This window comes from Manacus candei, unplaced genomic scaffold (assembly GCF_025592945.1).
Source record: "Manacus candei isolate 608988 ecotype Guabito, Panama unplaced genomic scaffold, ASM2559294v1 h1tg000057l, whole genome shotgun sequence".
In the NCBI taxonomy this organism is placed as follows: Eukaryota; Metazoa; Chordata; class Aves; order Passeriformes; family Pipridae; genus Manacus; species Manacus candei.
In genome coordinates this window covers 2989009-3013090 of record NW_026138105.1, presented here as the reverse complement: position 1 = coordinate 3013090, position 24082 = coordinate 2989009, and the positions used below count along the sequence as shown (strand labels likewise).

Genomic DNA, 24082 nt, shown 5'->3' with positions numbered 1-24082 from the left:
AGCTGGAGTGAAAACATTCTAAGCAGTGACGGAAAAAAAGCAAGAATTAGGGCTTGTACCTGCCGCTCTTGAACAGGAAAGTCATCACCAGGGCATGAGGGGCACGGATTTTGGCTCCATAGCTGCAAGAGCAGACAGACACTTCAGAGTTTTTGCATTATACTACGAAATAATTGTGTTGCTATTCTGACAGATTAAAGACGTTATTTAACAAATATATATTACTTTCCAGCCGACCCAGCAGCAGCAGCACAACAAACCGGGAGGAGCCCAGCCCCAGGGGGAAGAGCACACACACCACAGCGAACCAGGCCCAAAGGAGACCCCAAAACCAGTTAAAACCACCCCGACGGCAGCTGAGAGAGGCGGAACAACCTCCCCCGTACCCCCCCCACCGCATCCCCGGCCTCCGCACAGCCCGGGCTGGGCCGATACCCCAGGCACCCCAGGGGCCCAGCACTCACACGGCGCCGTTGCGGAAGCCCTTGATGACAGCGAGCGCGGCATGGTAGCGGCGCTGCTGCAGGAGCTTGTTGGCGGCGCGGAGCAGAGCGCGTAGCGGACCATCCCCACCCGCCATGGCCCCGCCGGCCATGGCACCCCCGCCACCTGCCGCTTCCGGGGCCCGCGCCCCGCCCGCCGCGCCCATAGGCTGCTCCGCCTGTCCATCACCGCGGATGGCGCCATCTCAACCGCTCATTGGCGCGGAGCGCCCGCCCGGTAGCCAATGAGCGCCGCGCACTGTGTCCCGCCCACCCCTCTCCCTGTGGGTGCCGCTGAGGGCCCGGCCCGGCATCACCCGGTCATGGCGCGGGGGTCGCGGCGGGAGCCTGAGCGGGGCGGGGGCAGCCGCGACGCGGTGCCTGCCCAGTCTCCGCGGGCTGTAGCGGCGGCACCGAGTTAAACGCTCCTCCCTCCCCAAAACCAGCGCCGGGGCCGCCTCCGCCCCTCCCGCGCTGAGGGCGCGTTGCGGGCGGAGGGCGCCCCCTGGCGGCGCGGCCGCTCCCGCCGCCGCTCCAAGATGGCGCAGGCGATCTTCGAGGCGCTGGAAGGTAACGGGGCCGCGCCGGGGCCGCGCCGGCACCCGCGGGCTGCGACCCCCGCGCCCCCCGAGCTCCCGCTGCCCGGCGCTGCCGCCGCGAGGGACGGGGGGCCGCGGCGGGGCAGCCCCGCCAGGCCCGGCCCGGCGCGGCGTGGGGCGCTCCCGGCAGCCCCGGGCTGTGCCCCCGCGCTCCCCGCGGCGGGGACGGCGCCGCAGCCCCCGCCCGCAGCCCCCGCCGCAGCCCGGGCATCCCCGTACCCGGCTCCCTGCTGTGTCCCTGCCACCTCCGGACCCCCGGCCCGGTGCCACCTCCTGCCTGTGCGCCGGGACATGCCCGCACTGCCCATCCCTGTGCCCTGTGCTCCGGGTAGCCCTCGTTGGCCACGGACGCTGTGCACCTCAGCCCCTCCCTGCCCCAGGGCCCGATACCGCGAGGCACACCGTCCCATCCCATCGCTGTCCCTGTGCCCAGCGCTCCGGGGCACCCCATCCCATCCCTGTCCCTGTGCCCGATGCCCCAATGCACCCCTTGCCCTCCCTGCCCCTCTGCCCTGCACATCGGGGCACTCCCACCGCCCTCCTCTCTGTGCCCAGGAAACAGGATCCCCAATCCCCAGGGCACCGTGTGACTCGTGTGCCTCTCCCCCTTCCGTTGCCCCCTGTCGCTGTGCCCAGCGTGCTGGGGTCCCCCATCCTCCCATCAGCCCAGGGCTCACACTGCTGTGCCACGCTCCCTGCCAGCCCCAGGGATGGTGCCCAGGGAGTGATGGCCCCTACATGTGTATTTTGGAGGTGTCTGTGCCCTCTGCACAGCCCAGGCAGCGCCCATTGTGTGGGTGAATGGGTTGTGCTCAAATTCATCTCAGTTTGGCACTGGGACACTGTCACAGGCAGGTGCCATCCCAGGGGGACTCCTGGACGTGTCAAGCTGTGCCAGTCTGAGCCTGTTTGGGGAAAAACTATTTCCCAGGCATTGATTTCTTAATCTGGATTACAGATGTATTTTCCCTTATGTGGGGGCACAGCTGACGTGGAAGGCCTGGCATCATGATTGTCACCCACACTTTCAAACATCCCCTGTGATCGCAGCAGCAGAGAGAGGAGCAGAGAAGATATATTCCTCTGTTTTGTGAGGTTACTTGGTGCATTTGGCAGCACCCTGTGCAGAATCAGGTCCCTGTTTCCTCACTGCAATCAGCTCCTCGTGGTGTGAATTTCCTCACAGAATTCAGGAGAGCAAAACCTTTTAGCAAATTTTAGCAGCTTTTGGTGTCTGAGCTTGTTTGTTTTCTCTTGTTGATGTGATTACAAGTAGATGGTGACTTGGCATTTGTGTGGATGCTGAGAGCAGGCTGTGGGGCACAGGGGCATCTTCACCTGTCACCAAAGCACCTGGTGCTGGTGTCAGCAGAGAAGGGTCAATGCATGATGGAAAAGTAGCACCTGGGTGAAATGGACACTCTTGTTTCACGTCTAGCTGAGAGGAATTTGAAAGGGAAAAAAAAAAGCACAAATCAGTAGTCCTGTACTTTTATCCTAGCTTCCCCAAATCACCCTGCTGTTGTCAGGCTCTGGGCACCTCAGCTCCTGCTGTGCCAGGAGAGAAGTGGCTGGGTTTTTTAAGTTTCATGATGCATACTGGTGCTGGCTGCAGGCAGGGCAGGCTCCATCCAAAGGTTTCTCCTGGAAGTCTGTGGGTGGCTGAGAACAGCATCTGCTTAACCAAGTAACTGCCAGCTTGTGTTCGTGGGTTACTAACCTTGACCTCAGGGGTTTCCCTCTGGGAAGTGTGGTGTTGTGCAGTTACCCTGTGAAACAGGGACTCTGGGGGCATTTGCCTGAATTGCCAAATAAATGAGGGCAGCATATTTCTCTTGTCCTGGGCCTCTTTTCCCTATCAAGAGGCTGAGTACAGCATTGACAATCCTGCTGCATCATTGTCTTCAGGTCTTGGCCTCTCCTCAAGCTTCTTCCTCTTAAGAGGATCAAGTCTTTTGGCTTTTTTCTTTGGAAGATCTGACTGTGTGCCAGAGAGAAACCCAATTGTCCAGTGCCAGGCCCATCAAGAGTGGCACCCTTGGCACAAACTTCTTAATTATCCCCATTATCCCCATTCTGTACTTAAGCTGAGTTTTCGATCCTTCTTTTCCTTTTAGCTTATTTCTGCTGGAGAAGGGCTGCTCCATTTCGCTCTCTGGTGTGGCTGTTGCAGCAGGAGCCTGCAGTGCTGCCCTGGCAGTTGCCCAGGGGTTATTAGAGGAGGTGTATTGTGGAGCAAGGCTTGGGATCCTCCAGGAGCATTCCAGCGGTGTTCTCCCAGCGGGGCTGACCTGCAGGGCTGGCTCCAGCTCTCCAGGCAAGCCAAGGCTTGCAGAACTGGACCTGCAGCTTTGCTGTGCCTCCCTGTGATTTATGTGAAAGGCTTCCCATAGGCATGGTGGGAATTTTGTGGTAGTGTGAGATGTTGTGGGATCTGCTGCTTTCCAGTAGCTGCTTGTGCCCTTGGAGGACTGTGCTCTGCTCCCTGCCAGGAACATCAGCAGTATTTGTGCCCTCTCCTCAGTGAAACGATGGAAAAGGTGTTCACAGAGTCTCAGTTACTTGCTTCACACTGGAGATGCCAGACAAACAAGTTTTTAGGGTATCTTTAACAGGCTGCAGATTATATGGGCACTCCCCATCAAGAAGGTAACATCCCAGTTGTTCAGGAGAAATTTTAGAATTACGAGAGGAACTTGGAGTGGTGGGTTCTCCTGCTGTGCTGATCCCTTGTGCTGGGCTCTGCTACGTTGTTCCACTGTCCTTCCTGGTGCTGTTCTCAGGAACAGTCCTCACCTCGGGAATGGTCTGCACCTCCCTGCTTGGGAATAATCAGAGCAACAGAATTGCTTTTACTGGGGCACATAGTTCTGAGCTCAGAGCTTTGCAGTTTTAGTTTGCAAAGAACATGAAGAAAAATGAAAAGCAACTGAAGAACCCCCCACTTGTCTTCTCTCCCTTAATCCACAAGGTATCACATACAACCCTGCCATGCCATTTGTTTTATTTGTGGGTTCCTTGTCATAAAGGAATGGCAGGGAGGAGTGGAGCATAAAAATCCCCAAATCAGATTGTCCTTTACATCTGATTTTTATAAAGAAAGAGTGTCTCAGGCTTAATCCACTGGTCACATGCTGCTGCCAGGTTGTCTCCCCAGATGAGCAGTCCCCATCTCCTGTATTTGTCTGGAATATTTTAGAACATTTTAGCTGTAGTGAAAAATGTTTGTGCCAAAGTGAGTAAGCTGATTCTGACAACAGATCTGACGGGGGGTGTGTGCCCTGGGTCTGGTCAGATCCGGGAATGCTGGCTTTGAAAACAGGGAGGCATTTCTAGCACTGCTGCTGAGGGAGTTGCTGCACACAAGGATTTTGTCTGTGCTGTATCACGCTGTGTCCCCAGGCAGATCCACCCAGACTGCTGCTCTGTGACATCCCAATACCTGCTTTTTAGCTCTGGTTGTAAACATCCTTCCTCTCTGGAGCAAACCAAGCCCTCTTTTGGCTTTTCTTGCCCTTCTTCCCTTTTCTTCCTGTGCCAAAGGAGTTATGGAGACAGGTGGGAGCGTTGCTGTGGTGTGATAGTTGATGCTGTGGAGTAGAGGGTGAGAAGGTGAGAGTAGCTCTGTGGGAGGAGAGAGCAGCAGCTGCAGAGTTGCTTCCCTCCATGACCTGGGAGCAAGCTCCCAGTGCCCAAGCACTCCATGTTTGGCTGTGTTCAATTCACCATCCGTGTTTGTGTCTCCTTTCAGGAATGGATAATCAGACAGTGCTGGCTGTGCAGTCCTTACTGGATGGTCAAGGAGGTGTGACGGATCCATCGGCTCAAAATGTCAACTCCTCCAGTGCCATCCAGCCCATGGGTGAGTCCTGGGAGAGAGAGGAGAGGGGTGGGAGTGCTGCACATCCCAGAACAGCTGGATGTGTAGGGGCTGCTACAAGTGTTGGAAGCCCTCAGCAGGACCGGAGCAGGAGGAAGGGGCAAGTGCCTGAGAGAGCTTTTGGAGATGGTCATGACAACAGACTTGACCATGTGCTTCCAATAAAGTCACAAAGGGAGGGAGAAGCCACTGTCTCCACCACTACTTGTTACTGTTCACATTTTTTATTCAATTAGCCATTCCTTATCTCCTGGGGATACTCCAGCCCTTGAGTATCTCATCTGTGTGAGTGAATATGGGAACTGGTCATTTATGTGCACATGGGTACTCACAGTGCTTGACTAGGACTGGCTGGGTGGACACCAAGTTATCCTCCAGAGGATTTACAGTCTGTGTCCCCAGGAACGTTCTGCTTCAGGCTGTGAATCAGGAGAAACAGCCTTGTGAGTCCAACTGGATCGTTTACAAGTGGTGTGTGCTTTGCTAAGGCTGCAGATTTCAGCTAGGACGTGTAACTGGGTTGTCTTCTTTCTGCTTTGGGTGTCAAGCAGAGGTGCCAAAAACCATCAGTCCCATGGAAGGGTGGCTTTAGGACACAAGCTGACAGTGACTCTGTGCCTGATCCAAGTTACTTCTCTTCCTTTGTGCAACCTGAGTAATAAAATCTGCCTCAGCCAGCAGAATGTCGGTGCTTTGGAAGAAGCTGCTTTGACTAAAAAGCAGAGGGTGCTTCAGGAACAAGGCTGGGTTGGTTGTTCCTGTCTTTGGGGTGAGAAGACTGACAGTGGGATTCAGTGTGTCCCAGGGAGACGGTGGGTTTTGTATGTTGGAGCAGGGCTGAGATGGGCTCAATCACATCAGTTGTCTTTAGGGACAGCTTGGGACTGGGGAGGAGGGACAGCTTGGCCCTTGCAGCTGATCTCTCTGGATGATGATGTCCTTGAGGTGCTGAGATCCAAAAGGTGCCAGTTTTCCCACATTGTGGTTGTTGGGTGTAGCAGGAGAAGGCCTGGGGCAGTGATCTGACCCTCTTCCTTGCAGATGACGAAGACGTGTTCCTCTGTGGGAAGTGCAAGAAGCAGTTCAACTCTCTGCCTGCCTTCATGACCCACAAGAGGGAGCAGTGCCAGGGCAGTGCCCCGTCCCTGTCCACAGTGTCTCTGGCCACCAACAGCGCGTACAGCCCGTCCATCACCTCGGTGCCGCAGGCTCCCAGCGCCGGCCGGCAGGTACCGAGTGCAGGCAGAGCCTCTCTGCCCTGCTGCTGGGATTTTGGGAGGGAGGGACACTGGGGTGAGGCTTTTAGATCCAGTGGTGCCTCGTGACTGACCTCTTTTCTAGGAGGCTCAGTTGTGGTCCTGTTGGCTTCTCACGGTGTGGTTGAAGTGAGGTCCCCTGCAGCGAGGTGTCCTCCAGCATGAGGGTCTGACAGCCCTTTTTCAGGACAGGAGGGGTTTCATCTCCTGGCTGTGCTGAAGAGCCCCAGTGTCACACTGCACAGTACACAGGTGGCCATGGCTCCTGCTGTCCCCTGGGCTTTGGTCTGGCTCGTGGGCAGAAGAAGAGAGCAGCTTCATCCCTCCTCTCACATTCCTACACATAAGCCCACATCATCATCATGGCTGGAAATAAAGATTCCAGAAATAAACCCACATAATGTGGTGTGATGAGCATTGAGGGAATGTCCTCTCTGGAGTAACTCCTTCCACAGAGAATTCTCCAGAGTGATTCCCTACTGCAGGGCATGTACTGTGCCTGCAATTGTGCTGTTTTCCAAAATGCTTTCAAACCAACTGCTTTTTTCAAGTTAACATAGTCCCAGTGGATATGGCTTCTTCCCAGGGCTGCAAACACAGGTTGTTTCCACCCTAAAAAATGTGACAGGCACCCTCCCCTCCTATAATCCGAGTCCTGTCCAAAGAGATGAGAATGTTCACCATCTGCAATCAGAGCAGCCTCCCTCAGCTCTCCACCTTCCTGAGCTGGGGCAAGCACCCAGGAGAGGCCTGAACTTGTCTGTGACCAGTTTGTCCTGCATATCTTGTTTAATAACCCCTGATTTGAATTGTAGCTAGTGGCCACTTTCACCAGCTGCTGTGATATTCTTTGCCTCCTTTCTGAAGAACGTTTCTGAAGCTGCCTTGTTATGGCTAGAAACTCCCACGGGCTCAGCAGGAAGCTGCAGATAATTACTGTGGCTCACTGCTGACCAGAGGCTGTGAGAGCAGAGACACTGAGGTTCAGCAAAAAGCAGCGTCTTTTTTTTTTGGTTATCATTTTGTCCTGTTGCTGCCCAACAATGCATTTTTTTTCCCTTTCAGCAAATCTCTACATACATCACCGTTCCCCCATCACCTTTGATCCAGACCCTGGTGCAGGGGAACATCTTGGTCAGTGATGAGGTGCTGATGTCAGCCATGTCTGCTTTTGCATCCTTGGACCAGCCCATGCCAGCAGTACAGCCCCCGGTGCAGGTAAGGGGCACATGTGGGCCCAGGGAGTCTTGCTTAAAGCTCATCCAGTTCCAACCTCCTGCATGGGCAGGGACACCTTCCACTAGACCAGGCTGCTCCAAGCCCTGTCCAGCCTGGCCTTAAACACTTCCCCACTGCTGGGGATGCAGCCCAGGACACAGTTGGCTTTCAGGGTTGCAAGTGCTCATGGCCAGGTCATGTTTGGCTTTTCATCCACCAACACCCCCAAAGTCCTTTTGCCCTCAGGGCCGCTCTCAGTCCATTCTCCCCCAGCCTGTACTTCTGCTTGGGATTGCCCTGATCCAGGTGCAGCACTTTGCACTTGGCCTTGTTGAACTTCATGAGATTCACAGAGACACACCTCTCAAGCCTCTCCAGGTCCCTCTGGGTGCCCTGTGCCTTCCTCCAGTGTGTCAACCACACCCCACACTTTGGTGTTGTTGGCAAACCTGCTCGTTGCTGGCTGATCAGATCTTTGTAACGTGGTCTCTCCAGTTTTTGTTGAGGCCCTATATAATGATTGGCTTCCAGACCCTTGTCAGTTTGCTCCAGAGATTCCCTTCCTCCTGTGGTTAGGCTCTCCCCAGGCTGTCTACACTTTCCATGGCTCTGTAAATCTTCCTTGTAACAGGAAGGATTAAAAGCTTTAAAAACAAAGCAATAAAAGCCCTTGGATTTTGGAGGAGACAGTGTGTACCTGTAGGTTCATGCCAAGCCTCCAGCACAATCTGCTCCAACCTGGAGCTGGACACGCTGTGTTGTGCCGAGGCACCAGCAGGTGCTGTTCTGAACTGGGATTGGGAAGGTGTGTGAGGGAGCAGCCCCTCCAGCTCCTGACTGCTGCACTTTGAAGGTGTTGTGTGTCTCTCCCTGTCTGGTTGCAGAGCAGCATGAGTATGCACGCTGGGGCTGGATACCTGTCCCAGCCCCCCCCGCCGCCGCCTCCCCCGCCGCCGCCCCCTCCTCAGCCCCCGCCTCCCCCCCCGAGCCTGGGGGCTCCGGGGCAGCCCGGGGGCACCACTGGCGTGGTGGAAGTGTACAGTGCCCCTCCTCCCATGGCACCAGCCAGCACGGTGGAGATCCAGACGCTGGGCATGCAGCCCTACCCGCCCATGGAGGTAAGGCTGCCCCCAGGGATCCGTCCTCTTCTGACAAGCGAGGCTGCTCGGGAGTCTTTCGGGCTAGAAATCATGAGCTGGAAGGGACCTTAAGTGTCATCTCATTCCACCCCCCACCACCATGGGCAGGGACACCTTCCACTAGACCAGGTTGCTCTGAGCCCTGTCCAACGTGGCCTTCAGGAATGTGGAATTAGAGTGTAGGAAGATGTGTTAGGTTATTTGACAATGTTTACTTCCTCTGGGAGAAGGTACCAAACAGAAGGGTGTCAGCAAGATGGTGGGGATTCTGAGGAGAAACAGCTAAGAGGGACAGAGACTTGGCCAGCACAGGCTTAGGAGACCTGAGTGTTTGTTGTAGTTGAAGAATACCTGCAGGTGTTGGGAGTGAGGGGGAGCTGAGAGGAGGGATCTCACCTCCCAGAGAGGTACAGAGCACCACCCTGCACACTGCAGGCTTATGTGGAGAGAAAAATTCAGTCTGAATCTCAGTGAGCTTGACAAGGTGGGTTTTCCTAAAGAAAGGCACAGGCAGAGTGGTGCCTTGGTGGGTCAGCTGTTTGCAGTCTCCACATTTGTATTGCCATTCACAACAGAAACTACTGGGTGTAGCTGAGGTTTGTCATCCTTTTCTTTGTAGCTGGCATCTGATCTGGAAGTGCCAGTGGTCAGAAGTGGATGGGGATGTTGGATATGTTAATTTATCAGGGTGGGCAGCAGGAACACCCTCAAACCACATCACCCCAGACTGATGCCTCTGTATCTAAGTGTCCTTTTCTAACCTTGGTGCTGACACAAACAGTTGTGCTTTGCCACCTGGAGTTTCCTTGTGCCTTCCTTTCCTTATTCAGTCCTGCCAGGGCAGGCAACAGGGTCTGGAAATGCATGTCTGGGGTCACTGGAGATCCCTGCCACTGGGTCAGCAGTAATCCTGGTAACCTGCTCCAGAGGGATAAGAAGCTCTTATAGGTGAGGGACTAGACAGCTCATTTTAGTGTTTCTTTGCTGTACTCTTCCTGCTGTAATAACTGCTGGATGCTTTTTGATGTTCAGCAGGAACACTGTGCAAGGTGCTACCTTTGGTTAGAGACACATTGTTGGGCTGGTGAACTGGAAATTTGATCCAGTTTGGCAGAGGGCGGAAAACTCAACCAGATTAATAGCCTGATGTTGCTGGAGATGGAGGTTGGGGCACAGGATAATTCTGTGTAGCAAACCTGTCCCACTGATGAATTTCCCTGTCACAGGTACCAAGCCAGTGTGTGGAAAGTCCCGTGTACCCCTCTCCCCCCGTGTACAGCCCTGGGAAGCAGGGGTTCAAGTCCAAGAGCACCAGTGCTCCCACTGCCCTGACCAGCACAGGAGGAGGTCCCATGGTTGGTTTTGATTCCCCTGCTGCTGCCAAAACTCGACGCTGCAAAAACGAGAGCGGGCTGCAGGAAGGTGAGTGTCCTCACAGCACCTGCCCTGCACTCGCCCTGCTTGTCCTGGAGGGGGCTGCTGAGCCACGGGCTCACCAGGCCCCGAGGGGTGGCACTGGCTGTGCAGCTCTGAGGGAGGAACAGGATTCCCTGCATGAAACTGCCAAAAGCAGCTCCAAGCGTGGATGTGCTTCTTGCCTGTCACCCGTGTGTGCACGTGGAAGGATTGTCACTGTGCTGCTGCATGGGCAAACCTGTGCCAAGTCTCTGCAGCTACGAGGTTACTGCATCACACCTGAAGTGGGCACATCTGCCAAGTAAGGTGTTACAGCTCGTTCTACCCCAAGAAGACTGTCCAGCCACAGGGCTGGTGGGCTGGATGTGGCCTGGCCCCAGACACTCTCTTTCCAAGGGCTGAGGAGGCCCATCCCTCTTGTGTGTGTCAACAAAGAAAACACACCTGTCCCCAGGTGAGGCAGGACAGGAGTGTTCCCTGTCCCAGGATGGAGGAGCCCCAGAGCCAAGGCTGACCCGTTGTTGGTGTCCAAGCACACCCAGCTGGGTGACACAGGAGCTCCCAGGTGTGAGGTAGAGGAAAGGCACGTGGCCTTTGTCCCCAGGAAGGCTGGGCCTCTGGAGTTACAACCATACAGATCCTAGGGTTTAACCTTGTTTGCAGAGGTGAGAATGGCCATGCATGCTGCAGTTCAGTCCAGAATTCCTAGAGCAGCCCACAGTTCTGCTGTTCCCCGTTGGTTTAGACCCCGTCAGAGTAGATAGAAGATGTGACTGACTGACCTTCTGGAAGGGAGGAATGTGCATGTGCTCTGGCTGATGGCTAACCTGGTGAGTTCACAGCAGAGACAGAGCTGGGGCCCTTCCTCTCTCTAATCCTGTGTCTTTCCCAATGCCCAACATGCCTTTGAAGTGTGTGCTCTGTAGCACAGAAGGGTCTGTGGAAAGGGAGTGGTTAATGCCTGAGGGGGATGCCCTGCCCCACCAGCCTACACTCCTTAGTGCTACTAGAGTTGGCTCAGGCTATGTTAAATGTATGTTTGTGCCCATAACCTCTCCCTAGTCTGGCCAGGCAGATCTTACCTTTTCATAAGCCCTTTCTTGGTCCTGAGTAGTCATGTCTGGGGGTGAGAGCCCTGTGACACAGTGGGGACAGGGCTGTGCCACGTGGTCTCATTCTTGTCTGTGTTCTTGCTTGCAGGTAAACCCAAGTCCTCCAAGCTGAAATGCACTTACTGTGACAAGGCCTTCACCAAGAACTTTGACCTGCAGCAGCACATCAGAAGGTAACAGTGCCACTGACCTGGACACAGCAGGGTGGCTGGGGTGGAGCTGGGCACAGTTCTGCTGAGGGAGTCTGTGCAGTCCAGTTTGTCATGCCCCAGAATCTATGCTGCAATGGGAGGGGATTCTTCATCCTTCTCATTCCAGGACTCCTCCCCAGTGACTGGGGTGAAGACTGCATCATGGGTATAACCTTCGTGCTGATGATGTGGTGGGACTGGAGGCTCGTTTCCCTCACTGATGAGACTTTGACAGCCTTGTCACCTGATCACCAGAGCAGCAGCATCTCCACTGCTTGCCCATGCCCTTCCCTTTTCTGTGCCTCCCTAGCAAGCTGTAGCCCTTGTGTTTGGTGTTTGCTGGTGTTAGCAAACCAAGCCAAGCTCAGTGTTTATACAGGGAGCTCTTATAAGAGAGCTTTTCTTTGGCAGGAGGCAGCTGAAATCTTCAGTTTCCCCCAGCAGAGTCTGCTAGACTCAGAACAGATGAGAGGGAACAAGTGGTGGGCTTGTACCCCTACCCAGCCTGGACTCTTCACGTGATGTACTGCATGTGTTGGAGACCAGTCTTTCTCCTGAAGCAGAAGGGCAGGGTAGAAAGACCTTTTTGCCCTGGACAGGAGAGAGCAAATTCAGGGAGATGAGATGTCTGCAAGCTAGAAGAGATGTGTGCAGGGGAAGGAAGGGTGGCAGGGAAGGAAAGGCTTGTACCCCTGAGAAAGTGATGGGGGTCCCCAAGATCTGTGCAGAGACCCTGACAGTGAATGTCTTGATGTTGCTGCAGAGCTCTTTTCCTCTCCCACTTCTTCCTTTGACCCCTCATCGTCCCCAGACCACAAGTGTTTTGTCTGGCTGGTTTCACCAGGCCTCTCACAGTCCACCTACTCTGGTGAATGAGGTCTCAAAGCCCTTGTTTGGCTGGCCCAGGTGTGATGTGCCAAGCTGAGTGCCCAGCACTGTCCTGCAGCAGCCAGCCCACCACAGGCCCTGCCTGGGGGCTGCCTCCTGTCTCCACCAGCTGCTGATTTGGTGCTTTCTGCTTTCAGCCACACAGGTGAGAAGCCCTTCCAGTGTATCGTGTGTGGCCGAGCCTTTGCCCAGAAGTCCAACGTGAAGAAGCACATGCAGACCCACAAAGTGTGGCCTCCAGGGCTGGGCTGCACCATCTCCCGCAACTCCATCACAGTGCAGGTCATGGCCTTGAATCCCAACCAGCCAGAGGACGAGGAGAACACAGGTTTGCTGTCTGGGGGTGGCACGAGCGTGGGGCAGGGCAGTGATGTGGGGAGGCTGCAGGGCCCTGCACCTCCACACGGGGAGGGAGGGGAGGTGGGAGCTGTGTGTGCTGTGTGCAGTCCTGGGTGGGGTTTAGCAGCTCACACTAAGCAAGTTTCATTTGCTCAGGTCTAGCTGGCAGGTGCATCCTTTTGTACCCCGAGCCATGGTGGATTCAGTGCTGGTGGAGACAGTGACTCCAAACTCTGTGCCAGTATGTGCATGCAGACAGGACAAAGTGTCTTCCCCTTCTCACTCCCTGGCAGATGCATGAGCCACCTCTGACAGCTCTGGTCTAGGGGCTAGACAACCCAGTGGTTTAAGGTAGCCCAGTGCCCTTGCTTGATTGCAACATGCATGTTAAGCCTGGGCTGGATCTGCCACAGCAGCCACCTGAAAATACCTGAGGCAGAGAAGAGCTCCTTGGTGGTGTCTGGATGCCCTCTCTGCTGGTGGCCCCAGTCCTGGTAGGGGAGTAAGGGCAGTGACAATGTCATGTCTAAGACAAGGCCTCACTGGAACTGCCCTCTGCAGACATCATGGACTGAGCTGGCTGGATCTTAACCTCCTGTCTTCTACTGGAATGGGAGTAAATCTGGCTCTGGTTCACTGGTAGAGGCCTGTTCTCTGACTGCTCCACAAAGCACAGTTATATCCATGGAAAAAGGGAACTGGTTAAGGAGAGGAAGACACGGTAGTCAGAGCCCTGATGTATCTCTTGACAAATTTAAAACCACCCTGTTATTGAGATCTAAAGAATCTGTCTTTGAAAGGGAGGAGGAGCCTGGCCTGACCTGGCTCTCAGAGCAACCTTCAGAGCTGTCTCATGTCAGGGTGTGACTTTCTCCCCTTCTGCAGGTTTGCCTCAGCCCTCGAGGAACCCCATGCTACCACCCCAAGAGCTGAGCCCCTTGGAGGACAGCGAGGCAGGCAAGCTGGAGGCCAAGCAGGTTGTCTTGATTGACAGCTCTTACCAGTGCCAGTTCTGCCCCAGCAAGTTCAACACCTATTTCCAGCTCAAATCACACATGACACAGCACAAGAATGAACAGGTAGGGACAGAGGGTGCCCTGTGGGGTGGTGAGGTTGGGATGGGCATCATATAGCGCACCAGGGTCTGTCCTGAGCCTCTTGCTCTGTAAAGCTGCCAGTGCTTCCCATGCAGCTCAGCCCTCAGGGTTGTACCTGTGTGATCTGGACAGCTTTGAAAAGCTCCTCTGCCTCCACTCTGCTGAGTGAGAAGTCAACCAAGCAGGTTTGGGTGGCTGGAAAAGAAGCAAAGAAGTGAAGTGTGTCTAGTTCTGGGCCACTCACTTAAAGAAAGACATAGAGGGGCTGGAGTGTGTCCAGAGAAGGGCAACGATGCTGGGGAAGGGTCTGGAGAGTCAGTCATATGAGGGGGGGCTGAGGGAGCTGGGAGGGCTCAGCCTGGAGAAAAGGAGACCCAGGGGGGACCTTCTGGCTCTCTACAACTCCCTGACAGGAGGGTGGAGCCAGGGTGGGTCGGGCTCTGCTCCCAGGCAGCAAGGGACAGGATGCGAGGAAATGGTCTCAAGCTGTGCCAGGTGATTTAGGATAGCCCAGGGGAGGTTTAGGTTGGACATCAGGAAGAATTTCTTCCCAGAAAGGGCTGTCAGGCATTGGAACAGGCTGTCCAGGGAAGTGGTGGAGTCGCCATCCCTGAAAGTGTTCAGCAAACAACTGGACATGACACTTAGTGCTGTGGTTTAGTTGACAAGGTGGTGATCTGTCAGAGGTTGGACTCGATGGCCTTGGAGGTCTTTTCCAGCCTTACTGATTTGATAACTCTATGAAGTCCAAAGTTTTCAGTGCAGGTGTTGTGGGACAGTCACTACTGGGGTGTTGTGGTCTCACCTGCCTGAGCGGTTTCAGGCCCTCACACCAACACCCCTTTGTCCCGCCTTGCTTTCTCAGGGGAGTGCCCTGAGAGTCCATATTTCTTCCCAAAAAGGAAGGCCACTCTGCCTGTTGGCAGAAGGTTTTCCCTGGCTGTTTCCATGTTGTGCTGCTCCAGCCACTCTCCCTTCTCCCAGGTGTACAAGTGCGTGGTGAAGACCTGTGCTCAGACCTTCCAGAAGCTGGAGTCCTTCCTTGAGCACATCAAGAGCCACCAGGAGGAGCTGAGCTACCGCTGCCACCTCTGCAGCAAGGACTTCCCCTCCCTGTACGAGCTGGGTGTCCACCAGTACTCACACAGCCTGCTGCCCCAGCACAGCCCCAAGAAGGACGTGGCCGTGTACAAGTACAGTAGCAATCGGTGCTCACAAGGCTTGTAGGAGTGAGTGGGTGCAGAGTGTGTTTGGTGGGGACCTTAGAGGGAAGAGGGGGCCCTGTGTGATTAGTGGCTGTGGTTCTTTTGGGCACCCAGATGGCAAGTGGGGGGCCCCTCCAGCTGGTTGCTAGGGCCAAGCACTTGGAATGTGTGGCCGAGAAGGCCAATGGATCCTGGGCTGGCTCAGGAACAGGGTGGCAGCAGGAGCAGGGCTCCTGTGATTCTGCCCCTGGACTCAGCACTGGTGAGGCCACCCCTGGAGTGCTGTGTCCAGCTCTGGGCCCTCAGCTCAGGAAGGACATGGAGGGGCTGGAGCAGGGCCAGGGAAGAGCAGCAAGGCTGAGGAAGGGACTGGAGCACAAGTGCTGTGAGGAGAGGCTGAGGGAGCTGGGGGGGCTCAGCCTGGAGAGGAGGAGGCTCAGCCTGGAGAGGAGGAGGCTCAGCCTGGAGAGGAGGAGGCTCAGCCTGGAGAGGAGGAGGCTCAGCCTGGAGAGGAGGAGGCTCAGGGGAGACCTCCTCACTCTCTACAACTCCCTGACAGGAGGTTGTAGCCAGATGAGGGTCAGTCTCCCAGCAGTGGGACAAGAGGGCACGTCCTTAAGCTGTGCCAGGGGAGGTTTAGGTTGGACATTAGGAAGAAATTCTTTACAGAGTGTTCAGCCATTGGAATGGGCTGCCCAGGGAGGGGGTGGATTCACTATCCCTGGAGATTTCAAGAAGAGACTGGATGTGGCTCTTAGTGCCATGGTTTAGTAGGCCAGGTGGTGTTTGGTCATAGGTTGGACTTGATGATCTCAGAGGTCTTTTCCAACCTGGTTGATTGTGGGATTCAGTGAATGCTTTTGGAACAACAGTGAAAGGCTGGGATTGATTATGTGGGAAGATCCTGTCACTGCAAGTCCTCTTATCACCAGTCAAGAGTAAGATGGGCACAGATGAACCTGCACTTGGCTGGGTCAGAGACCCAGGGAAGCCCCTTCTCAGCCTGTTTTCTGTGGTTCTTTAACACCTGCAGCAAAGGGAGTATGGGCTGTAGAAGCTGTGCCCCCAAAAAATCTATCCTTTGCTGCAAAAGGGTCTGTTCCCTGGGAAGCATTTCTACTTCTGGGTGAGAACTCCTACAAAAACCTCCCTGGAACTTTTGAAATGCCTGTAGAGATGTTCAGGAAGACTAGGAAGCCCAGAAGATACTGAAGTGACCTAGGAGCTTCATGGAATAAATATCTGCTACTTCTTGCATAGTCCATGGTTTCTAGTTATCCTTGCACTATGGAGTTTCATCCTGCAGCTTGCTAGTGGGGATCCTTGAGATTAGAGCCCTGCTTCTGTTTGAGGAGGTGTTAGTTTGACCTAAGGAGAAGGGGTTTCACAGCAGGTACACCCTGTGAGTGCCTCTGTTCCCATTGCTGGTGGTGCTTCTCTCTGTCAGCTTTGGCAGAGCTCTCCAGCTGAAATACTGCCAGGATATGTCAGCCCTGTCATCCTGTACCCTCCCTCTCAGCTCCTTCACCGGAGCAATAAAAATGGAAGCAGTGAAGGTGGAAGGAGGTGTTTTGGGTAAGGTGAAGTCAGTATTTAGGGCTTGTCTCCACGAGGAAGCAGTGTGGAATATGTGCCCATGGCAGTCTGTGTGGAAGAGCATTGGAATTTAAAGGCTTCTCCACCCAGTTTTCCAGCATCTCCCCCTCTGAAGGGTGCTGAGTGTGAGTGTGAGCTGGCATGTGGGTTGCTGAGGTTTCAGAGCACCTGAGAGATTATTTTCTGTACCAAACCAACCCTGTCAGGGATCACCCTGGAAGGTGGCTGGGCTGGGCAGTGGTGTGGGGTTTGCTGAGGAGCCTTGCTCACAGGCTCTGTCCTTTCTCTCCCCATCCAGGTGTGTGAAGTGTGTCAATAAATACTCCACCCCGGAAGCCCTGGAGCACCATCTGCAGACGGCAACGCACAACTTCCCCTGCCCTCACTGCCAGAAGGTGGGTGGGTGATCCCTCCCTGAGCCAGGCCTGGACACCTGGCAGGGGCTCTGAGGGGGCAGGAACCCTCAGCTCCCTTTCTTCTCCCTTTCTACCTCAGTATGGACTGGCAGGTGCCCACAAGCTGCTTTCCAGGGGACAGAGGTGGTTGCACCCCTGGCCTCCAGTTCTCTGGCCTCACACAGAGTATGTTCCTCCCTGCAGTGTTGGCTTTTCTCCTGGGTCCTGTTTACTGACCAGGATTTGTCAGGGCAGCTCCCTTATTCCCACAGCAACACAGGACACTAGGCTGCTGTCCTTACTGCTTAAAAGCAAGTGTACCAGGAGGAGCAAGGCTGGTTTTGGGAAGTCTTTGACCTATCATTCTGGGCTATATCTGGCTGGAAGGGTTGGGCACGGAAAGCTCCAAGTCCTGTGGGAGCTCCTACACCTCCATTGCTATCCTCATCTCCCATTGCCACACAAGTCTCTGAGTTCCCCCTCGTTCCTCTCTTTTGGATGAGTGCTCTGTGGTCCTTGGCAAAGAGAAACCTGTCTGAGTGATAGGACTGGGAGTGGAACGATGCCTGGGTAGGTTTTGGCTGGAAATATTCTCATCAGCACAGCCCCTGAGGGAGTTTGAGGGGCAGAACTTTGTGGGGCTTGAATTCTGATGAATTATTTTTTGAAATCCAGACTAAAATTTGGACCCTTGCTCCTCTGTTTATAGCAAAGGAAATGAAAATCCTGCAGTGGGGGCAGGGACAATCTCAAAGGAGTGACCACTCTGTACTGAGGTAGCTCAGGAAGGGGAAACACACTCCTGCCATGGTTAGTAACCCATCTTTCTTACCTGTCTTCTCTCACTTCCTCAGCCAGGTGACAGGTGCCCTTCTGAGCCCAGCTGGGACTGTCAGCATGCAGCAGATGGGTTTGAGAGCCCATTACCTGCAGCAGTATTTTTTACTTCTGTTTGAATTCATACTAATCTTGCTGTTTTCTAGAGATCTGAGAGCACAGTCTGGGTGCCAGAACTCCAAAGTTTTCCTTTGCTCCCCTCAGGTGTGCTTGCAGCACGTTCATTAGGAATTCCCTCAGCTGGCTGTTTCCAGTATCCCCATTAGCCAAAGGAGCCATTCTTCCTGGCTTTATAAAGACCATGAATGGGAATCTTTGGTAACAGATTATGAGGAAGCAGAAAGGGAGGTTAACTGGGTGGGAAGGTAATAATTACAGGGGGTCATTGCCCAGCACATCTAGTGCTGGCTTGGCTGGGGGACTGGGCATCCATCTGGAATGCTGGTTCTCAGCACTGTGGTAGTACAAAATTAACAGCAAGGTATCAGATTATGTGTTTCTTAAGGATAAGAAAGTTTTGGCTTTGGGTTTTTTAGTGTTTTGGTTTGGGTTTTTTTGTTTGGTTTTTTGGGGGGGGGGTTTGTTTTGTTGGTTTGTTTTGGGGGTTTTTTGTTGGGTTTTTTTTTGGGGGGGGGTTGCTTTGTTTGTTGTTTTGGTTTGGTTTTTTGTTTGTTTTCTGTTTTGGGGTTTTATTTGTTAGTTTGTTTTTAGCAGTGTATCTGTGTTTTCCTTATACAATCCTGAAGGTTTTCTCAGCGCATCCTTCCTGAGAAAGCAGTCACCTTGTTCCTGCTCAGGTTGCCCAGAGAAGCTGTGGCTACCCCATCCCTGGAAGTGTCCAAGGCCAGGTTGGACAGGGCTTGGAGCAACCTGGGACAGTGGAAGGTGTCCCTGCCCATGGCAGGGAGTGGGACTGTCTGATCCTTAAGGTCCCTCCCAGCCGGGATTCTATGATTCTTATGTTTTCTCCACAGGCTACACCTCCCTTGGCAGTGCCAGCTGAGTGATGTCAGGTGTGTGCTGCTGGCTCAGCCTTGCTCCTGTGTGTTCCCAGGTGTTCCCCTGCGAGAGGTACCTGCGCCGCCACATCCCCACGCACGGCGGGGGCAGCAAGTTCAAGTGCCAGATCTGCAAGAAGTTCTTCCGTCGGGAGCACTACCTCAAGCTGCACGCCCACATCCACTCGGGTACAGCTCCCACAGCTCCCAGTGCTTGTCCTCTCTGTGCCCCTGTGCCCCTGGCTCTTTTCCTGATAACGGGAATAACTCCGAGTCATTTGTAGGAATGTGAGTTCAGGACGTGTGTGGTTTTGCCTCAGCCTCATGCCCAGTACTGCTCCAGTTAGAAGTGGGACACACAGGTGGCCTCCCCTGATGCCTTAAAGTAGGAGAAATAATTCTCTGGAGCATTTTTGAGTATTAAAAGGCAAAAAGCACTCCTTTATAATGGCACCGAGGGTGCACAGGAATATTTTGCACGCACTGAGTTGCACAGGCTTTACAAGTTTATACTGTCATCTAATTACAATATTCAGGATCTAATTACAATATTTGGACATCACCTCATCTGTTACACCCAATTCCAAAACTGTCCCTTCCATATCCCTGCCCTCACCACACCCCCAGCATGCCTCCTGAATCTGAGTCGGAGGTCCCAAAAAGACCCCATTTTCATCTTCTCTTCCTCTTCCTCATCTCCTTTGACACCATATCATGCCTTCTGGAGTGGTTTCAAGGCTCCTGAGTAGCTCTGACTGGAGCTACTCATTCTCAGTACATCTCTTTCTCAGTACATTTTCACAGATAGAAAAACCCTTTACCTCATTCTGTCGAAGCTCTTAACAAAGAATGATAAAGAGCATTTTAGGAATTTTGTACAAAGGTAGTAACAAGCTATACTAGAAACTTATATAATATAGGTTTTACGGCTCCCCCCCCTTCCTGTGGTTGCAGAACTGTGGAATTTGGCCCTGGAGAGCAGGAGCAATGTGCAGCATGGATTGTACCCATCAGGCAGGGAAGTTTGGGGAAGTTTATATTGGGCACAGCCACCATGGTGGGTCCTGTCCTGTGTGGCTGGACCGTCCCTGACTCTCAGCCCCTCTCTTGCCCAGGTGAGAAGCCCTTCAAGTGCTCGGTGTGCGATGCCGCCTTCAACCGCAAGGACAAGCTCAAGCGGCACATGCTGATCCACGAGCCCTTCAAGAAGTACAAATGTCCCTTCTCGTACGTAGTGGGTCTCCAGCATGGTTGGGATAGGGCTTGGGATGGAAGGGATGTCTCCTGCAGGTACCCCAGGGTACACTGAGGCACCTTCCAACCCACTGCTTCTTGGGGAGGTGGGAACGCTCCGGGCTTTTGAGTTGGGAACCCAGGAGTTCTTTGTCGTTGTCATCCCGTGGGATCACATCATTTCATCCCAGTTCATCAGCCCTGCAAAATAACACCTGCCTTCATGGGAAGCTTTGGGGAGCACCTGGGGAGCACCAGGGCAGAGAAGGAGCATTATTGACCATGGAGCACAGGGGTGCCTGAATGATGGGCTCTCCCCAGCTGCCACTTCTCCAAAGGCACTTGGCAGTATAGAACCTTATGTGAGAGCCAGAAAAACCCAGGTTTGGAAGGTACACATCCAAATCCATGGCACAGCCATGGGCCTTCTGAGATAACCAAGTTTGATAGGCTTGTCCCTGCTCCAGCCACCTTGTAGCTCCTTCCAAAGTACTTCTGTCTCCAGCTTGGATCTTGAACCTGCTGGTTTTAGGAGCATTTATAGTGAGACACAGACTGTGTGTAATAGAGGAAAAGCCATGTGTCCCTGTAGCAGCCTGCTTATTCCTTGTTCCTCCCCAGAAAGGCTGGGAGCTGAGCTCCTGCTGAGGGAGCCATCTGGGTGTTGCTAAGGAGAAGGGTCATGGATCTGTTTTTGGTCCAGGATCTGTTTATACATCGATCCCCAGCCCATTCATGCTGCTCACCAGCATTTGTTGTTGTTGCAGAAGCCACACGGGCTGCAATAAAGAGTTCAACAGGCCTGACAAGCTGAAGGCTCACATTCTGTCCCATTCAGGTAAGGGGTTGGGAATGCAGGGACTGGGATTTGCTGTGGTGCTGCAGGAGCATGTGATGGGAGGAGTCAGCCTGAGAAAGAAGAATAAATAGTTAGCTTTAGATTTTTTTTCCTCTGTGTTGTTGCAGGCCTGTTTAAGTGAGCTTGTATTTAGGACTATGTCTAAGCTTTGGGCTGTTTTCTAAGACAATATGTAGGCAGGTCCTGCTGGTGAAACTCTGAAAAAGAGCTAGCTGATTGCTCAGTGTGTTTGCTGTCAAATCAATGTCCAGAGTGCTCTGTCCACTCCTCCCTAGTCCCATCTCACATGCAAAAGGATTTGGGATTTGTTTCCCTTCTCTCTGTGTTCCAAAAATGATGTTCCCACTCCTAATAAAGACAAATAATTTATTCCTGTTCCCTAGGGAACATTCAGACTTTTGTCTCTTGGGGTAAAAATAAAGTCTTTCCTTGTTCCCAAAGCCCTGCAGAGTGGGATCAGATGGGATGTGCTGACAGTGCAGTTATGGGTTGTTTCAGACTGCACATTCCCATAATTTGGAAGGAAAAAAAAGTGAAAATTTCTTTACTTACCAAATACACTTAGAGAAAATAATACCTTAAGATTATTTTGCATTTTCACCACAATTACCTGACATGTTTTTCTGGTATTTTAATCCTCTTCTTTGAGGCAAGAATACTCTCTACAACTCCCTGACAGGAGGGGGGAGCTAGGTGGGGGTTGGTATCTTCTCCCAGGAACCAGCAGTGAGACAAGGGCACGGTCTGATGCTGTGCCAGGGGAGGTTTAGGTTGGACATTAGGAGGGAATTCTTTACAGAGAGGGTGATCAGGCATTGGAATGGGCTGCCCAGGGAGGGGGTGGATTCACTGTCCCTGGAGGTGTTGAAGGTGAGACTGGATGTGGCATCAGTGCCATGGGCTGGGAACCACGGTGGGGTTGGATCAAGGGTTGGACTGGATGATCTGTCAGGTCTTTTCCAACTCAGTTGATTCTGTGATTTTGTGAATGTTTATTTGCAGTCAGCAGCTTCCTCCTGAGGGGCAGTGCAGAGGCAGGCACTGATCTCTGTGAGCAGTGACAGGACCCAAGGGAATGGCTGGAGCTGTGTCAGGGCAGGCTCAGGTTGGATCTCAGGAAAAGGTTCTTCCCCCAGAGGGTGGTTGGCACTGACCAGGCTCCCCAGGGCAGTGGGCACGGCCCCAAGGCTGCCAGAGCTCCAGGAGGGTTTGGACAATGCTCTGAGGGACAGGGTGGGATTGTTGGGGTATCTGTGCAGGGCCAGGATTTGGACTGGATGATCCTTGTGGGTCCCTTCCAGCTCAGGATATTCTCTGATTCTACAAACAATAGTTAAACACAGCCATTTAAGCTGTAGCCACCCACCCTTTTCTGCCTGCAAATTTGCCTGGCACGACATCTCCTCCCATTCACCAGGGAACATCTCCTCGGAGAGGAGGGTGAAGCTCTGCCGTGGAGGGCTGGGCGGGTCTCTAACGCAGCTCTGTCCTGTGCAGGGATGAAGATCCACAAGTGCCAGTACTGTAACAAGTCCTTCAGCCGCCGCGCCCACATGGTGGAGCACCAGCGCTCCCACACCGGCAACTACAAGTACCGCTGCCCCACCTGCAGCAAGGGCTTCACCCGCCACAAGTACATGAAGGACCACAAGTGCCGGCTGGGCTCGCCCAAGGACAAGGACCTGCAGCTCAGGAAGCCCCAGAAGAAGCGGGTGGCACGGGGGGGGCGCAAGGCGGGCCTGGCCCTGCCCGGGCTGGCCGAGCTGAAGGACGGCGGCGCTGCCGGGGAGAGCCCCCCCGAGGGGGGCCCCGACAAAGAGCCCTTCCAGGAGTCGGATGCTGTCCTGTCCATCGTGGTCGGGGGGTCAGGAGCTGCTGACTCGGACCTTGTCGCTGGGCAGCCCAACAGCATGGCATCCAACCTGGCCCTGGCAGAGCTGCAGGCGGGCTCGGACGGGCCCTGCACCATGCTGGCTGTCCCTGTGTACATCCAGAGCACCGAGTGACCGTGCCCAGAGCCACTGTGTGGCTGTTGGACTCGGTGCTCAAATCTATCCCAGTGAAAAAGACCAAAGCTCTGGTGGGGAGGTAGATGGATATGGGAGAGGATGACTTTCATCTCCACTGAGTCTTCCCATCCTGGAGCAGAGGACTGCTTGGAAGCCACTGGTGGCTACGAGGCACTGAAGAAGGCAGCTCCATTATTTCTTGTCCCTCTGCATCACGGGTCTGCTTAGGGCAAGAAAGACAAAGATCCCTGAATCAGGGTAAGAAGAAGGAGCGTGCAAACCTGCAACACACAGAGCTGCTGAAATCTGGTGGCTTTGCAAATCACAGCCTGTCCCATCTGTGGTTTTTCTGGCCTAAAAGCTGTATTGCCCAGTATTTGGGTGGCCCTTCTGAGAGCAAGCAATTGATCCTTCCTAGTGGAAGCGAGTTCATCCTGAGATCCTTTGGGAACACTGTTCAGAAATACCCTGGTAGACTTGTGTCTGGTATCTTCTCTCTGTGTCTCTCAGTAGAAAGATCACCGTGTTTGTACCACACGAGTTATAAACACCCTGGACCTCACGTGCCCTGTGGAGTCTGTGTGGGAGCACATGTGTGTGTTGGCTCTTCTCTCAGGTTGCTCTTCTCTCCACAGTGTTTTGTTCATGGTTTGTCCACATATCCAAGGATCTCTGAGTGCCTTTGGCATCAGTGAGCCAATCCCTGAGAACAGTTAAACATGACCCCTGTGTACAGTGGCCTGGGTGAGGTGACCTGTCCAGGAAACCTGTGATGCATCCAGAAGCTGGTGTTGCAGTGTCAGCTCTGGGCCAGGTGCTGCAAAGAAGCTCTGTCAGCTGCTTCCCAGCCTCCACCTTCTCTTAGCTCAGTCCTGTGGGCCAGTTGTCAGCAAATTCACTGGGGAGTTCGTGTGGTTAAACAGCAAGAAAGTCTGGTATGACTGGGACAATTCCCTTATCCACTTGGATTCTTCTCTGATTTCCCAAGTAGGAGTCTCCCAAAGTCTCACTGCCCTGCCAGGCTCCTCCTGTGCTGCCCTCAGCCTCCATTTTTAGGCTGCCACAGGATGCACTGGCTGTTGGGGAAGGGAACTTGACCCAGACCTGCACATTGCTGCTGCCTCCAGGTCCTCCTGGGATGCTTTCTCCCCATTCCATGTGTGGGTGAGCTGAGCTGGGCTTTCCCCTGGTAAATCTGTGTAATGAGATGCTCAGCTGTCTGTGGATGCAAAGTGCTGTATTTCCAGCCTGTTTATCCAGAGTGTGGGTTCAGTCAGTCCTGGGTACTGAAATGCTGGCTGTGGAATCCCAGCCTTCCTCTCTGGGAAATGGT

The 24082-nt window shown here is 53.8% G+C and overlaps 2 protein-coding genes across 5 annotated transcripts in view; one reads left to right on the top strand and one right to left on the bottom strand.

Annotated features, from left to right (window-relative positions):
* The window catches only part of PXMP4 (peroxisomal membrane protein 4), a 131123-nt gene extending 130459 nt beyond the window's left edge, over positions 1-664 (bottom strand). For all 3 annotated transcript variants that reach the window (XR_007907035.1, XR_007907034.1, XM_051802823.1), the window contains exons 1-2: positions 465-664; positions 60-122 (exon numbers count right to left, since the gene is read on the bottom strand). Coding sequence is in view for 1 of the 3 variants with exons in the window: in XM_051802823.1 (XP_051658783.1) it covers positions 60-122; positions 465-649 (248 nt within the window). In the remaining 2 variants the exon portion in view is untranslated. The remainder of the gene's footprint in view (positions 1-59; positions 123-464) is intronic.
* Positions 665-937: 273 nt separating this feature from the next.
* ZNF341 (zinc finger protein 341) lies at positions 938-23311 on the top strand. Of its 2 annotated transcripts, none has more exons than XR_007907032.1 (15): positions 938-1052; positions 4833-4943; positions 6003-6190; positions 7283-7435; positions 8320-8553; positions 9801-9996; positions 11191-11275; positions 12319-12509; positions 13406-13599; positions 14602-14810; positions 16717-16813; positions 18705-18837; positions 19603-19875; positions 20649-20719; positions 22238-22315. XR_007907032.1 is itself a non-coding variant. In XM_051802761.1 (15 exons), the coding sequence occupies exons 1-15, from the start codon at positions 1022-1024 to the stop codon at positions 22744-22746; spliced, it is 2514 nt and encodes an 837-aa protein (XP_051658721.1). In that variant the 5' UTR covers positions 940-1021; the 3' UTR covers positions 22747-23311. The 2 variants fall into 2 exon arrangements, 1 of the variants encoding a protein (XP_051658721.1); XM_051802761.1 differs by having other exon boundaries at positions 940-1052; positions 19764-19875; positions 22238-23311.
* The last annotated feature ends 771 nt before the right edge of the window (positions 23312-24082 follow it).